At 55.9% G+C, this 16,970-nt stretch overlaps 1 protein-coding gene across 1 annotated transcript; it reads right to left on the reverse strand.

Annotated features, from left to right (window-relative positions):
• Nucleotides 1-1,276: 1,276 nt before the first annotated feature.
• THEMIS2 (thymocyte selection associated family member 2) lies at nt 1,277-10,058 on the reverse strand. Its single transcript, XM_075115010.1, has 5 exons — nt 9,850-10,058; nt 4,889-5,029; nt 4,589-4,789; nt 3,152-4,279; nt 1,277-2,399 (listed from the first exon to the last, which is right to left on the reverse strand). Exons 1-5 carry the CDS (start codon nt 9,941-9,943, stop codon nt 2,305-2,307), a joined length of 1,659 nt encoding a protein of 552 aa, XP_074971111.1. The 5' UTR covers nt 9,944-10,058; the 3' UTR covers nt 1,277-2,304.
• Nucleotides 10,059-16,970: the final 6,912 nt, after the last annotated feature.

The following is a 16,970-nucleotide window of genomic DNA, read 5'->3' on the forward strand; positions in this document are numbered from 1 at the left end:
GAGCCTAGCAAGTCTAGAAGCCAAAAGTACTGTCTTTTCCCTTTTGCGGGAGGTGCGCAGGTTAGGAGGAAAATCCCTGATGATTTTTGGAAGTGAAGGTGATAGAACTGCTTGCAGTAAAGAGTAGCTGTGCGACTGGAGAGAACACTTGTGATGTGACTGGAGAGGAGAAACTCTGTGGCTGAGGAGGGACTTTAAGTCTTTGCCTTGTCTCCATTTGCTGTTTGATCTTAAAAGCGCTCAGGACCATCCGCTGTTGTCTGGCTAGCGGGACGATTTGGATCAGGTCTTAGAGGACAGAAGCGTTGGCTGCTTCACAGGAAGTTTGCATTTAAAACTACTGGTGAACTAAGTGAAATCCAAACTCAGACTGCTTTTGGCTCCAATAAAGGAGACAAGGGAAAACACTCGGGCGTTTTCAAGCGTTCTGGTTTCCTCTGCGCTTTGGTCCCCTCCTCCCTGCAGCCCATCTCCCCAGCCATAGTCCAGCGATTCGTTTTCCCCTGGGAGAAGGAAAAACTGGATTCTAGGGTGACTTAATCACCTGTTGGCCCCTGCCACTGTGGTGGGTCTCTAGATTGAAGCTTTGTACGTTGTATGAAGCCATGCAGGCGGGCTGGGAGAGTTTGGGTGGTTCAGCCTGGGGAAGAGAAGGCCCCAGGGAGACCTTATTGCGGCCTTTCAGTGCTTAAAGGGGGACTGCAGGAAAAATGGAGAGAGACGTTTTACCAGGGCCTGTAGTGACAGGACAAGGGGAAATAGTTTTAAGCTGAAAGAGGGTGGGTTTAGATTGGATAAGGAAGAAATTTCTCATGATGATGGTGGCAAGACACTGGAGCAGGTTGTCCTGATCCAGTGGAAAGGGTTGAGCCAGATGATTTTTGATGGTCCCTTCCAGCCCAAACCCTCCTGAGATGCTCTGATCCCATGATTTAGGTTAACGAATGGCTAGTGCTTGTTTGCAGGGTAGAGCTGGGTTCTCCCTACTTGGGTGAGCGTTCAGTGACAGAACCTCAAGAGTCAGTGTCTCTCCCACAGTGCTGATTTGAGGAGAGAGTGCCGATACCCAGCGTAAATCCCAGGGCAGAACCAGAGCCGGAGAAGGAAACAGCCCAAACCCAAGCTAGGACTTGAGCCGGGCTTGACCAAATGAGATTGTCCCTGCAGCCTTGGGACTGCCCTATGCACTGAGTGAGGCGTGATGTGAACTGAAACACTGAACCCAGAGCTATTCTTCGCTGGGAGAGGGGAAAAAGAGAAAAACAATAGTTTGATCTTAAATTAGATTTAAAATTTATTTTCCAGCTCTGATTTTAGAGTGCAGTGCATGATGCAGGAGTGAAACACTTGCTTTTGGTATAAAGCTCTCCCCTTGTTAGCTCTTTTCCCTTAATGCGCATCAGGAGGTCTTTGTCTCTGCCACTTTCCTGGGGCTTTGCCAAACTTGAAGGAAATGGAGAGTTCAACTTTGGTCCTTATTTCGTTTTCAGGTCATTTTTTGTATCTGATGCCATGAGTGCAGCAGGAGCCTCTGTAGGTGCCAAGAATCTGCGAGAGCGTGACAAGCACGCTCGCAAGCAGGAGGGGACCATGGAGGTCTGGGACAGATGTTGCTTCCACTTGCAAACGCAGTTAACACCAGCGGAACAAGCCAGCAAAATCTAAAGCCACAACATTTTTACAACATTTCTACAACCTTGGTGAGAAACTAGGCTGGAGTGAGAAGTGAGTTTGGCTCTGCTTGAGAAAAATGTGGCTTCTGCCTTATGAAAGTGGGTTTCTAACACACAATTGTACAAATGTGTCACTTGGTTTGAGCCCCATCTGGGCATGGTTTGCACTTGTCAAGTACCTTGTCATGCCTCCTCCCAACCCCACCCCACGTGCCAACCAGCGTCTGGACATGCTGGCCCAGAAGCATCTCTGCCTGGAAGCATCTGTAGTCCCAGCCCAGACACTGTGGCAATGCAGTGGAGCAGAAAGACATCATATCCCAGGGCCTGGGCTGGCATTGCAGTGGCATCGTGGTGGTGGCCCTGCTGTGTGCTGGTCTGGAGCTGCCAGAGAATCCCACAGGTGGCAGCTGAGGACACAGCCCACAGCACAACAGGAGGCTCTATTTTGTGCCCAGGGCTGTCCCAACAGCCTACAGGCTGCTTGCCTTTGAGGGAAGTGGGCACCATTCTGCGGGATCGAGGCAGGTGGAGGTTGCGCTGCGGATCCCTGGGGCTGTATTTAGCCTCTGCAATGACATTTAAGGTTTAAGATTATTTGGGGGCTGTGTGGCTTCCAGAAACTAGAGGCCTAGAAAGGAAAAATTGTCTGCATTTTTCTACTTGTCTTTTGCATGTTGACATCAACAGTTTCATAATCGTGCTCTGCGCTGTCGCTCTCCATGCCTGGAAGGGAAGAGAGAGCACAGCCTGCGGAGATGCACCGTGACGGGCTGCAGCAGAAACCCCCCAGGGGACGCCTGACCTGCTCTCCCCACCTCTGCAGTCTGAGCTGCACCCCAGACACGGTGGTGGGGACTGAGGGTGTGGGAGGAGAAGGGCCTCTGCCACCACAGACACCAGCCTCTGGGGCCACAGGTCCCCTGCGATTGGGGGGGGAGGGGGGGAGGAAGGTGCCCCGTTTGATGGCAGGTGGAGGCCAAGGGCTGGTCAGCAGTGTTCACCATGCCATCACCCTTGAGGTCAAGCCTTGCTTCCCACCATGTGGGACAAGGGACTGGGGTGGCCTCCCCCATGTGCCCCCCCATATGTGGGACAAGGAAATGGGGCAGCTACCCCCATAGGTTCCCTGCAATGTGTGGGATGAAGGGATGGGGCAGACCCTGGTGGGTCCCCCCAGCATGTGGGACGTGGGAATGGGGCAATTCCTCATAGGTCCCTTGGCACATGGGGCAAGGGGATGGGGAGGTGCAGCCTCTGTGGGGACCCGGCTGGCTGCAGCGCAGGCATTCCCAGCTGAGCATCCCTGCCCTGGATCCCCATGAGGACAGCCCCGGGGAGGTGGTGGCCGGCAGCGCTCCTCAGTTAAGCACGACCTGCTGATGCTGCTGTGGGGCCCCGTCCTTCTGCCAGGGCAGGGCATCTCCAGGCTGAACCCTGTGGCGGGGCTGGGGCCTGGGAGGCGCCGGGGGCCTCACCTGCATCCCCGGGGGGGCTCCGCTGCCCATACTGGCTGGGGGTGCTCGGCCGGGGCACGGCTGGGAGCGGCGGCAGTGGAGGAGTCAGGCGGGCTCTCGCCAGTGGGGCGTTGGGGACCGGGGATCTGGAGGCTGAGGGGTGCCTTCCCCCAGGGCCCGTCCCTGCCTGCGCTGGCTTGGGGGGCCGCGGGGGTGGCGGGGCCAGGCCGCTGGGCAGCTGGGCCAGCAGCTGGTAGTAGAAAGCCTCGGTCAGCTCCTCCACCCGGGAGCGGCGGGTGCAGGGAGCCGGGGGGTGGATGGGCCCGTCGCTTGGCAGGATGGAGAAGTCCAGCCACTGCGGCAGGATCTCGAAGCCCTTGTCTGGCTCCTCGCAGAAGCTGCCCACCAGGAAGGGCTGGTCCAGGCGGGCCTCCAGCCGCAGGGCGGGCAGGGTGCCCAGCACATCCCGGTCCAGCCCTGGGTCAGGGGCCACCACCCGGACCTCGCAGGGCAGTGTCTGCCTCTCCAGCAGCTCCTCCAGCCTGTACTTCTTGCTGTCACACACCTCCTCCACAAAGCTGCCTCCGAGGTCCAGTGGCAGCAGCATCTCCTCACCTTCCTCCTCCTCCTCCTCCTGGCGGTGGCAGAGCAGCCGGGTGTCAGGGCCGTTCCCCTGCAGCCCCAGGGCCTCCAGCCGGTCGCCCACACCGAGCGGGGGCATGTTGTCCCCCTGGCCCTCGCAGTCCTGCGTCACCACCACGCGCAGCCGCCGGCCGGGCTGCAGGTTGGCCGCCAACTCCTGCACCCCTGAAAACTGGCGGGGCCGCCAGCGGAACCGGCCCTGGTAGGCGCTGGATAGGAGGAAATGGCGGCCGCTGCCAGGGGCTGAGGCCAGGACCCGCCAAGTGTGGGAGCGGCTGTGGAGCTGCAGCCACTGGCCCCGCTGCAGCCGCGGCACCCAGGTGCTCTTGAAGATGGCGGGGCCGGCCGGACCCTCCAGGATCTCGGCCTGGACCGGCAGCATCTCCTCCATCCCCAGAACCTCGCTCAGCAGCAGTGGCCGGGCAAAGTGGATATGCTGCGCCTCCTCCGTGACATCCTCCACATCTACCTCCAGCGTGGAGGGGATCTTCACCACATCCCGGCGCACTGCGGGGGCAGAGCTGCCCTGACCCCATGCTCAGCCTCTCCCACGTGTGAGAGGACGCCCACCCTCATGTCCCCTCACCTGCAGCCACCCACACTGTGTGCATTGGGGTCCCGGCTCTAAACCGGTGTAGGTCCCCGATTCCGCAGCACCCCAATCCCCACAGCATCTTCCCCTGACCCCACAGCCTTGCCCCACCCAACCCTGACCCCACAGCACCCTTACCCCGAACCCCCAGCACCCCTGCCCTGAATCCTGCAGCACTCCCACCCTGAGCCCCCCAGCACCCTGCCTGCCCCATCCGGACTCACAGTGCATGACAGCGTGCACCTCGTAGACGGGGTGCAGGAGCAGGGCATGGGGGCTGATGGTGGGGCACAGCAGGAGCTGTGGCTGCCCATCCCACTGTCCCAGCACCTGTTGCAGCATCAGGCCCTGCTGCCTGCCACTCTCCAGGAACGGTTGCTGCAGTGTTGGGCACGGTCCCGGTGCTGGGGCAGGCTGGAAAAGACCTGTGGGGCAACGAGGCTGAACCCATAGGGGCTGTAAAGGTTTCCCCCAGGAGGAGGGCACCCATTGGGTTTGGGCTGGGACAGGGCAGCCCTGCTCACCCTTAAATGTCAGTGGCAGCTCTGTTGTCTGCCCTGTCGCCGTGTCCTCACAGATGACCTTCTGCAGTGCCACGGCCGTGACTTTCAGCAGGTCACCCGTCGACAAGCAGCATTCGTTGCCTGAGACCTCGTACACAGACCCTGCAGGGTGAGGAGGGAGATTTTCTCAAAGAAAATGCCTCTACCAGCATTTCATAGAATCACAGAATGGTTTGGGTTGGAAAGGACCTTCACAGACCATCTGGTCCAAACCCCCTGCCATGGACATGTCCCCTGCAGGGACATCTTTCACTTGATCAGGTTGCTCAGAGCCCCATCCAACCTGACCTTGAACACTTCCAATGATGGGGTGGCCACAATTTCCCTGGGCCTCACCACCCTCTGTCAGCTGGCCTTTACTGCTTCCTCAGAACACCTGCACGTGCTCCTGTCCAACAGTTGGGAGCTCTGGACTGAACTCAGACACATGAGGGTGGTGTACAAGCAGGGGCAGGTGGCCCAGGAGGAGCACAGAGACACGGTTTAGCATGTGGGGATAGGGTTAGGAAAGCCAAGCCTGCCCGGAGCTGAATCTGCCAAGGGATGTGAAGGGCAACAAGAAAGGCTTCTACAAGCACATCAACAGCAAAAGGAAGACTGGGAAAAATGCAGGTCTGCTGCTGAATGGGGCAGGGGACTTGGCAACAAAGGACACAGTGAAGGCCGATGTGCTCAGTGCCTTCTTGGCCTCAGTCTCTACAGGTATAACCAGCCTTCAGGAACCCCCCTGACACCAGGGGGAATGCCTGAAGCAAGGAAGACCTAACCTTGGTGGAGGAGGACCAGGTAAGGGAGCACTAAGACGTACATAAGTCCATGGGGCCTGTCAGGATATGCCCGACTTTGTGTGGCCACTCTATTATCTCTGAGAGGTCCTGGGCAATCAAGGGAGGTTCCTGAAGACTGGCAAAAGAAGCAAATGCACTCTTACCTTCAAGAGAGGCAGGAAGGGACCTACAGGCCATTCAAACCCTGGGAAGGTGATGGATCAGATAATTCTGGAAACCATTACCAGACACACGAAGGACAAAAAGGTGACTGGGATTAGTCAGTATGGGGAAATCATGCTTAACCAACCTGATCATCTTCTGCAGTGTGGCGGCTGGCTTGGCAGACAGGGGGAGAGCAGTGGCTATCTTTTGCCTTGACCACCATAAGGCTTTTAGCACTAGCTCCCTTCACATGCTCATAGAGAAGCTGATGACGAATGAGCTGGATGAGCAGACACTGAGACGGACCGAAACCTGGCTGAATGGCTGGGCCCAGAGGGTGATCAGCGGCACCAAGTCCAGCTAGAGGCCAGTTGCTGGCAGTGTGCCCTGGGGATCAGTAATGGGTCCAGCCTTGTTTAACTTCTTTGTTAATGACCTGGATGATGGGGCAGGGCGCACCCTCAGCAAGTTTGCAGGTGACACAAAACTGGGAGGAGAGGCTGACAGACCAGAGGGCTGTGCGGCCACCCAGAGCGACCGTGGCAGGCTAGGGGAATGGGCTGAAAGGAACCTCATGCAGTTCAACAAGGGGAAGTGCAAAATCCTGTCCCTGGGAAGGAACAATTTCCAGCACCAGCACATGCTGGGGGCTGTCTGGCTGGAAAGCAGCTTGGTAGAAAACAACCGGGGTCCTGGTGGACACTAGGCTGAACATGAGCCAGCAACATGCCCCTGCTGCAAAGAAGGTGAATGCTGTCCTGGGCTACATCAGGCAAAGTGTGGCGAGCAGGTCGAGGGAGGTGATCCTTCCCCTCTGCTCAGCGCTGGTGAGGCCACACCTGGAATGCTGTGTCCAGTGATGGGCTCCCCAGTACAAGAGAGATGTCGACATACTGGAGAGAGTCCCATAAATGGCCACAAGGGTGGCGAAGAGACTGGAGCATCTCTCCTGTGAGGAAAGGCTGAGAGGGCTGGGACCCTTCAGCCTGGAGGAGACAAGACTTAAGGGGGAATCTCATCAATGTATACTAATACCTGAAGGGAGGATGCAAAGCCAGGCTCTTCTCAGTGGTGCCCAGTGCCAGGACCAGAGGCCATGGGCACAAACTGGAACACATGAAACTTCCCTGAATGTAAGACGTTTTCTTACTCTGCTGGTGGTCAAACACTGGGACAGGTTGCCCAGAGAGGTTGTGGAGTCTCCATCACTGGAGCTATTCAAAGCCCAGATGGACAAAGTCCTGAACAACCAGCTCCTGCTGACCCTGCTTGAACTGGGGGTTGGCCTGGAGGATCTCTAGAGGTCCCTGCCAACCTCAGTGATTTAGTGATTCCCATCACAGGTAGTCATGCTCTGTGCCACTAACAAATACCAGTTACATAGTGGGGGCCCCTCTGCTTGGCCAGCTGTGATGAGGTCCCCAGGGCAGTGGGGAGGGAGGTGACCCGTGGGCTGGTCCTGGCCATGGGCTTTGTCCTTTCTGAGATGTGAGTCAAGCCCAGATGTCCTGGCAGCCACCAGTGCACGGATGTCCCTGATGGAGCCCCAGTCCCAGTGCCTGTGGCTGTGATGGGGCCAAGGGGACCCCCCTGCCCCTGGGATTGCAGGAGGCCATGGGGTGTGGGTGGAGGGTGCTGGGGAGGGAGGGAAGCTGTTCAGGGAAGGACAGAGCAGCTCAGTGGACTCAGCAGTGGGCAGAGGTGGGGCTGGCACAGATCCACCTGGTGTGCGGGGCAAGCCAGTGTCTTTGGCCACGATGGCAACACATTAGTTCGGGGCCCCAGCACATGCAGCACCCTGGCAGGTCTGGGCAGACAGACGGAGCCGAGGTTGGACACCGCCAGAGATGTGCTGCTGTCCCCGTGTTGGGCATCAGCGCCTGAGCGCGGGGAAAGGACACTGCCGCAGCACTGACCACCGCTCAGCTGTGGGGTGCAGGGGGGAGCAGTGGGGTGGGACTTGCCGCCAGAGCAGGGGGAACCCCAAAGTAGAAATAAGTGTGAAAAAATAAACCAGAGGAAGAGGTGGACGAAAGCTAGGAAGTTTCAGAACATATTGCGTGTTGTGTAAGCCCCAGACCCCTCCTCCAGCCCTCCCATGCCCTGTCGCTCTGTGACAGCATCAAGGGCATGGTGTGCAAAGGAAGGAAACCCACAGCCGCGCTGCCCAGAACAGAGAGGTGCCTCACACCCCAAGCGCAGAGGCTCTGTTCACTCCATGCGCCCGTGGCGTGGCTGGCTCCCTGGGCTGGCAGCAAGACACACAGACAGGCGTGGCTGTGGATACCCTGTGCAGGAGCCCAAAGCACTCTTCAGCTCCACTGCAGCACCAAGCCAGAGCAGTTTCACAACATAAGGCAGGATCGAAAATGCAGAAGAGGGGAGAGGAGCACAGGCAGGGAACGAGACCAGCAGCAGTTTTGTGTTAAACCTTGGGGACCCACGCACATTTTTGCTAACAAAAAGCCAGAAGTAGTAAAATCTTCAGTAACGGCAGGAAATCCAGAAGTGTTCAAGAACCATCATCAGTGCAGGGCAGCACACCTCTGCAGGGTGTGGCACTGACTGATCCCCAGTTGCGCTCTGTTCTGTCTGCGAGGGCCGGCGCAGCCAGGGGAACACGCAACCAGGAGGCTGGCTGAGGGGTCTTTGTTGGCTGATGCTCATTTCTGAGGAATCAGGAGTACCTGGAAGCTTGTATAGCCCACGTCCTGGAAAGCTTCCAGTGCTGGTGACTGTGCTGGCATCATAACGGGGGAAAAGGCGTGCAGAAGAGCACAACAGGAATGGCTGGAGGCTGAACGGATGTAATTCAGATCAAAAATGCAGCAGGAAAGATTCAGTGCTTGATCACACTGCAAAGGGACGGGGTTAGCTGTGCCTGTCCTGGAGCTGGAGCCTTTCCTGGAGCAGGAGCTCCTCAGGCTACCCTACCACATCATGATACCCTCCAAGACAAGCAATGCCCTTAAGTCTTTGCATTCATTGAGCTGCTTCCAAACCTCCTGTGCAGCCCCAAACTTCTCCCCTCCCTGGGGTGAACTCAAGACAAACCCCCGCTATGCAATGCAGAAATTAGCAGCTACCTCATCATGACTACCAGCAAGCAAATACTAAACAAATCGACTGCTGCTGCAGCATTGTTTACTCATTTAGCAACGTTAAGTTGTTATCAAGGGCATCAGAAGTCTTTGGGAAACCTAAACATCCACCCCAGCTGAGCTATAGAGAAGCAGAGTAAGACCATCCCAACCACTTCTCCTGCTCTTTGAAAGTCAGTGTAACCTAAACAAATGGTACAAATCCTACAAGTCTTGATGGTAGTTGCCACATGGGTGTTGCCAGGATCCTGCTGTGCTTTCTCAGCATTTTTGGGAGCCCCAGAAATCCAGCAAAAGCATTTGCTAATTTCTGGTCCTGTTCCACCACCAACATTGCCAGCAGCTGAAGAAGCCATTTTGGTCAAGGCTTCTCCTCAACCTAAGATGTCTCCAGGAACACGGCCCATGAAGAAGCAGAACTCAGACCAGGCTGCTCTCTGCTCCCATGCTGGAACCCTCACGCTGAGGCCAGGAGCAACGCCATCCCACCTTCCTCCAGCCACCGAGCGTGTGGCTCCATCCCTGCCACATCCTCCGCCAGCAGGCGATTCACAACCTGGGATGAGAGCTGTGCATGTGGAAGTGGAAGACCAGCTTGGACGTGTTTTGGTGCCCCCTGCTTTCCTAGCAGCATGACTGAATGCACTGGGGCACTCAGCTGGCTGGGCACTGGCTGGAGAAGAGAAAGTTTTTTGCAAGAAGCTGTGCCTTAGGCACTAGTGTCTGGTGGTGGCAGGAGGACCTGTGCCTCTCCCTGGGCTTGGGCACCCCGGTGGCAGGGGAGCAGCCATCTTCAGGGTGGGAGGGGGGAGCGGGGCTGCAGTGGCATGGAAAAGAGGTGGCACAGCCTTGGGGCACCCTTCAGAGGCAGCAGGCACCGAGCACTCACCTTGGAAATAGACCCCGGAGCAAATCCTGAGGATACGGGGCAGGGTGGCGGGGTCCAGGGAGCAGATGTATTCCTGGAAGGAGAGGGGCTCCATGGCCGTGCTGCTGGCTGCTCCCGGGCGCTCTGCAGAGGGGAACTGCCTGGGAAGCAGCTCTGGGCTCTGCTTTCACTTCTGCCTGCTTTTCACTTCTGCTTCTAGCAGTGGTTAGTTCCCTCTCTGCCCACAGACCCATGTTGCTGGCAGGTCTCCAGCCTGTGTCACACTGACCGATGCGCTGCTAGGGACAATCTTCTTCCTGACCCCATCACCCGTCACGGATTCATGTCCCCAGTCCTGGCCCTGGTGGCGCTGCGGGTGCTGAGGGTGGGTGAAGGCATGGACCCCCCAGCTCTGCCGTGGTGCTCTCCTGGCTGGACCGACGCTGCAGCCTGTCCTCCCCGGGCTGTCCCCATCGCACCTCTCTCATTACCATCCCGCCCTGCCCCTCTGCGCTGGGGCCAGAACGAGTGATGGTGCCGTGAGGCAGGCCTGGGTGGACCATGCCAGAGAAAGCAAAGGGCTGTGTCCGGACAGCCCTCACCCCCTACACACACACAGGCACCTCCCTGCTGCTCACCTCTGGGCTTTCAGGCCACACCGGCCCCCGGCACAAACATCCCATGAGTTCAGCGCGGGGAGGAGCGGGGAGCCAGTGGGTCTGGCTGCGTGTCGCTGCGGCAGTGCCAGCCACAGGGAACGCGGAGCCAAGTTCACACGCCTCCAGGACAGGCGGCAGCACCCGCCTCACTCCTCCACGGAGACGGGCTCATCCTTCACCACAGCAGCCAGGCACAGTCCCCATGGCCGCCAGCCCCACAGGCTGCTGCGGTGGAAATGACGGTTCTGACCTGCTGCTCCTGATGAGCTTCATCTTTGTAAGGATTTTCCTTCAGCTTGCCCTATGAATCAAACCAAAGCTGCAGGGCAGGAACAGGAGCATGACGGGACTTAATGTAGAAATTAAACTTGGAAAAAGGTATTTTTATGTAGGTGATGCAGAAGGTGTCTCTGCTTTGACTCCAGCTACGAAGTCAGCTGCACTGAATGGGAACTTGCGTTTCCCATTATTAGTACAGGACGAAGCAATCTGAGTGACAGAGCGTGCTGGGGTATCGAGATTCCTGCATGAGGCAACCTCAGCATGCCATGCAGAGTGTCACAGCAACAGGAACACCCAGAGGACTTCAGGCCAAACTAACACTTGGAGCTGGACCATCCTTGCCACCAGAGCAAGTCAGCCATGTCAAGGTCTTGACAACCCACAGGGACAGTGACCTTCCATCGCTCTGATGATCTGTCAAAGGGCTGCACCATCCTCCTAGATAAGATGTTTTCCTAATGCCCAACCTGCATCTCTGAAGCTGTATATGTGGCCATTGGTCCTATCTTGTCTGCCATTGCTGGGAATAACTGGGCGCCACTGGCAGCAAAACTGTCCTTCAAGTAGTTGTGAGCTGCTATTAGATGGGCCTTCTCCTCCTCTTCATCAGACAAAACCAGTCTGGCTCCCATAAACGCTCATTGCAGGCTGTGTGCCCAGCTCCATGACCATCTCGGTTGCCCTTTGGTGATCTCTCTCCCACATCCCTCTTCCTGAATTCAGGGTTCAGCACTGGGTCCACTATTCCCAGTGCAGGCAGAGAGCAGGGATAGCTTCCCTTGATCTGCAGGTCGTGGTCTGGTCTTAGACCAGCACATGGCTTGCCCTGTTCCCAGCAAGAGCACAGGTGTGGCGTTGCACATTTAAGAGCAAAAAGCATGACTGAGGATAAGGGGGAAAAGATACAGGAACTCCCATATATCAGCCCCCTTTGGAGAGCCAGCAAGATGCTGGCTCTGTTCCCCAGCTGGACAGGCTGTCCTAGGCAGGCTCAGCATTGCTGCAGAAGGCGTATGGGTGCTGAGCCTGTGCTGAGGGGACATTGCAAGATTTACAGCTGGGCAGCGGCACATGAGCTCACGAGGAACTAGAGGAATGAAGATAAAATAGGTGGAAGAGCCTAAGCAGTAGTTTAGATGCCACCAACTTTATTACCATGGAATGGGACACCGCACCTGGGAGAAATACCCTTCCTACCAACAGGTGGGAATAATGGGTATTTTAAACTATCAAACAATGTCAAGAATCCCTGAAGGGCAGGACCAGACTAACCATGGGAGGTGAGGAAACTCTCAATATAGTGGAGAGAAGCCCCCAGATGTGCAGAGTTTGTCCTTCTTGGGGTGTTTTGCTGCTCTACGGAGAAGCTGAACAGCTGCATTGCTCTGGCAATCACAGGATAAGGTGAACAGCCAACAGCCAAGGTCTCTGCACGCCAAGTATCTGCTCCTCCATTCCCAAACAGGCCCTAAAGAACCAGCCACATGTGCAGACAGGCTGAAATCCCAGAGGCAAGGCTGAGTCCAGGGCTCCTCTGCAGGGGCCAGCTGGCTGTTGTGGTAGGCACCTCTGGCAAACCAGGGTGTGGATACTGGTACAACTGAGACCTATGTCTGCAGCTGCAGGAAGAGCATAAGGGTTGCCCCAGGTGATGTGCTGGGCTAGTTGAAAACAGGAGAGCCTGGCCACAGCCACCCCTGCATACCTGTGCTCTGCTACCAGTCTGGGGAAAATGGGAGTGGGAGAGGAATCAGAAGGAATTAGTTTGAAAAGTCTAAATATGTCTAAAAATAAAAGGTCACTTCAGGAACCAGAAATGTACAGCAGTCAACACTGGACAGCTCAGCAACCCACAGCTTAGCATGTAACAAGCTGGTTGTGGTTGGAGAAGATAGCAATGACTGTCTAATCTTTGCTGAGGTTTCCTGCCAGGAACATGTCATAACCTAACACTGAGCAGAGGTGGCACAGAGGAACGACCCAGCACCAGTGCAGCTCCCCAGAGCTCTGCTCATTGACACGTCTTTAGGATGCTGCTGGGTGCTGCCAGCCCCCGACCCCCAGGGCTCCAGGGGGAGGCTGATACCCCGGCTGCAGAGCCTGGCTGTGAAAGGGCATGGGAGCTGGCGTGCAAATCTCCATGGGAAGTCTGGGAAAATAAAAGGTTCATGGAAGTGTCCTAGCCCTGGACACAGATACAATGAGCATGATCATGGACAGCAATCCTGGTCAGCTGCTCTTTCCTGAAAGAGGCTTCTAGAAGCAGGTCTCCAGGCTGCTGAGGTCCAGCAGCAAAGAGCCAGGCCTTGGCCACGGTGAGTATTTCTTCAGGGGTGGGGAAGAGCTGCAAGGAAAGGGGAGTGAGGAGAGGCAGAAACATGTTCAAGACAGCTCACTAGGAGCCAAGGGGCTGAGTAGCTCTGCTTTGGGGCCAACGATGCTGGCCATCCTCTCCTGGTAGCTTAGCCTTGAGCCTGATTTCATCAGGGGATGGGTGAAGGAGGTTGCTGCTTTGCAGCTACCCAGAAGCACGTGTACCAGACCCGTGAGGTTTGGGATCCTTCTGAGAACAACAGAGCAGCTGGTGGAGGAAAAGGCAGCAAACCCATCAGGGTTCCATCATCCTGAAGAGAGCCAAAGCACTGAGCTGAATAAACCGGTGGAACATTTTCATTTCCTCCTGCTCGTCAGCAGGCTGGTGCCTGCCTGCCTGCGAGGGGGGGACAGGCCAGCCGCAGTGGGGCCCTGAAAACTGCTTTACTTCATGCGCTGATCGAAACCAGCCCATCCCCTTCCACAAACAGCCCTCAATTGCCCACAGTAAGCAGGGACTCGGCAGGGGCCATTCTTTACTCCCAGCAGACATTTCCACATCAGCCACCCAGGGCCCAATGTCAGGATGGCTTAGGCTTAGGCTAGACACACAGTCCCTGGACTGAGGGCCCCCTTTGTGAGCACTGTCTCCATCTCTTTGAATTCAAAGTCAGAGGTGATCCTGCCGAGCAGGTGCCCCCTTCAGAGAGGTCCCTTGTAACGGCAGGGCTGCTGAGAGATGCTGAGACGCTCCAACACAGCAGCGTGTGCAGCAGAAGAAATTGGAGCACCAAGTGATAAAACTGGTCATCCCAGAAAGCAGGACCCTGCTCATTGCGAAGGCCGGAGGAGCTGTGCCACAGGAAGGCCAAGCAGCAGGGAACATTAATAGCAGAGGGCCCCGACAGCACTGCAGGGTCACGCACAGCACCTGGATGACACTGTCCGTGCTGCCTTGTTGAAGCTCATGGGCGCTTCCCTGCCATTCAGTACCCAGCCCTGAGCCAAGGCTAACTAGCATCATCTCTCACTACATGAGCCGTGTTCTTGTGCTCTCCAAGGTCAGTGTGTGACATGGGACCCAGCTCAGGTGATACCTCCCTGCAAAGGGATCCTCTCCTCCTACTTCAGGCAACCAGGTACCACCATGGAGCACAGCACAGGGTGGTTGGCCAGCCAGGACCCACGGCAGTTGTTTCTTACCCTGGTGAGGCTCTAACAAGCGTGATGAGGATGGACAGTAGTAGGAGCAGGGGACTTGCATCAGAGGAAGTTGCCACTTTTTGCCTCATGCAGTGAGCCAGGAAACAGTGCAAGTGCTTTTTTGCCCCTCCAGTTGTGCACTTGCCTGACCAGAGCAGAACACATCCATTGCTGACATCATAGACAAATATAGGTGAAAATCTGTTGAAAATGGTTTGCAGAAATTTAGAAGGTGAACTAGGTACAAGTGCTGTAGGACAGAGAAAAGCTCCTATGGAAAAGTCGGGAATAAGCCTCAAACAGGCCAACTTCAGGTCACAGGGATGAAAAGAAAAAAGATCACACGAATCACGAGCAGCTACAGGGAACAAAGTTGCCTACCTGCTCTTCTGGCGTGCAAACTCAACGGGGGAAACATAAAAATTGCCTAAAGAAATTGCCTTGCAGGGCATCAGACAGACAACTGAGCAGCCCTCAAGTCACCCCCACTGCTTGTCAAAGTCCTAAACCTCGCTGCCGTCGTGCAGGTCAGAGCTCCTCAGACGGAAGCAGGAACGGTGAGCCCAGCAGCAGGGACCCAGACAGACAAGTACAGAAGATGTGAAGGCAGGGGTCACATCAGCTCCTAGGATCCAAGCGAAACTGGTCTCTCAGCCTGAACCATCCGCACCTCGAAGGTTTGTAACGCTCCCTGTGGTGGAGCACAAACCTTCTCCGACCTGTCAACAAGCAAGAATGATCAGAGCTCCTTGAGGTTGAGGCAGGCATCACTTTGGGCAGAACCACTGCCTAAAGAGCCCGCTTCCAGGCTCTTCCTCATTTTCAGTGAACCCTGAAATTGTTATCAAAGTAACTGAGCACTCTGGTAAGCCTGTACAGGACAGGTTAATAGAGAACGAGCTCCCACTAGCTCTTCAAGTTATAAAAACAGTACTTTTAGAAAGGCTGGAGAAAACTAGTTGCACCTCCTTTCAGAAAGGGATTGACCTGGGTGATATGAGCATAAACACACCAATGCTTACCCAGCCAGGAGAAATGCTGCTTCTATTTCCTCCAGGCTGAAGCAAGGGAAGGCCTCTCTGACATGTCTAGAAGTAGGTGGGAAACCTCAGTCAGGAAGTGACCCTTCACAGCCAAGACGTGAGTCAGAAAAGCCTCTGTGGCCAGGCAGGACCAGAGTTGCTGGGTTACTCCGGTATTGCTGGTCGGTTCCTCAAAGGCCAGCACACACGCAGGCAGCTGCCCACCTGGGTGTCTCTGCACAACGATGGCAAACAACTTTGGGCCACGGCAAGATGGGTCAGAATGACCAGAGCAGTATTTGGAGCATTTCTAGCATTTAAGACTTACTTCCTTCTCCTCTACGATTATGCAAACATGACTGAAACCTTTCACAGATGTATGCCAGAATATATGACCAGACAGAAAGACAGGTACAAGAGGGTGGACAGCAAAGATTCGGGCAAATATCTGGGCTCTTCAGCTGCTTCTCCCTTAAAGCTTCTCTGAAGAGGACATCAGTTCTGGGAAATTCATAAGAAACACAAGGCACTGAAGCAACCACCAGTGCTGCTGGAAAGCTCTTGCTTTTGTGGAGCCGGCAGGACCTCTGAGGGCGGCAGGGAAGCACCGTTTGTCTCAGGCACGAACATGATGCTGGCATGTGAGGTACCTCTTAGTGCTTTACTGGTTATGGGACCTTTAGGGAAGGCTAATTTAGAAGACCATGACCCAAAACACACGACTGTCTATCCTGAACGTGCTACAATCTTACTTCATGCTCTCTGTCTTGCACTAGGATCCTGTCCCCTACACTGAGTAAGTAGAATCACAGAATGCCCTGAGCTGGAAGGGACCCACAAGGACCATCGAGCCCAGCTCCTGTCCCTGCACAGGACACCCCAAATTCACACCATGTCTCTGAGGGCCTTGGCCAAGTGCTTCTGGAATATCGCCAGGCTGGTGCCGTGATGCCTCCCTGGGGAGCCTGTGCCAGGGCTCCACCACCCTCTGGGGGAAGAGCCTTTCCCTAATGCCCAGCCTAACCCTCCCCTGGCACATCTCCCTGCCATTCCCTCGGGTCCTGGCGTTGGTCACCAGAGAGAAGAGACCAGCCCTGCCCCTCCTCCTCCCCTTGGGAGGGAGCTGCAGAGCGCCATGAGGGCTGCCCTCGGCCTCCTCTGCTCCAGCTGAACAAACCCAGGGACTCCAGCCGCTCCTCGTACGGTTTCCCCTCTAAACCCTTCCCCAGCCCCGTGGCACTAAGGCAGGTCCCAGTGACACCACATAGCTCACATGAATGAGCTGCTCCTGGTGTTGAGCAGAAGTGAAAGCAGAAACTTCCCCCCCCGCTTTACCTACCACTGCTAGATTAAGAGAGTTTTGAGATCAAAGAACCTACAAATTACCTGACTGTGTTGGGCTACTTTTGAAAAAATCTTAAGCAGCATCTGACCTCTGAGCCCAGCAATAGCCATTACACTGGCCCAGTCCTTTAAGCCAAAGGACAAGCCGTCCTAAGCCATGTCTTCCAGTCCAGCCCTCTACCGCGGTCTTTCCCCATACCACTGACTGTTTCGAAGCATTTAGTGTAACTGCATGAGCACACACTTGAGCTGGCACACTCACCTGTTCTGTGTTGGAAGCTATTCCTGCACTCCTAAAAGGCCCCCAGGAGAAATCGCC

This window comes from Phalacrocorax aristotelis, chromosome 20 (genome assembly GCF_949628215.1).
Source record: "Phalacrocorax aristotelis chromosome 20, bGulAri2.1, whole genome shotgun sequence".
NCBI classification, from domain to species: Eukaryota; Metazoa; Chordata; class Aves; order Suliformes; family Phalacrocoracidae; genus Phalacrocorax; species Phalacrocorax aristotelis.

Excerpts from the sequence above, each read along its gene's own strand:
- THEMIS2 (XM_075115010.1), bottom strand. The coding sequence starts at position 9,943 with ATGGAGCCCCTCTCCTTCCAGGAATACATCTGCTCCCTGGACCCCGCC. Across the intron at positions 5,030-9,849 it reads CTCCGGGGTCTATTTCCAAG|GGTCTGTGTACGAGGTCTCA; the intron begins GTGAGTGCTCGG and ends CTCACCCTGCAG. Across the intron at positions 2,400-3,151 it reads GAGCCCCCCCGGGGATGCAG|GCATGGAGAGCGACAGCGCA; the intron begins GTGAGGCCCCCG and ends CTTCCCTTCCAG.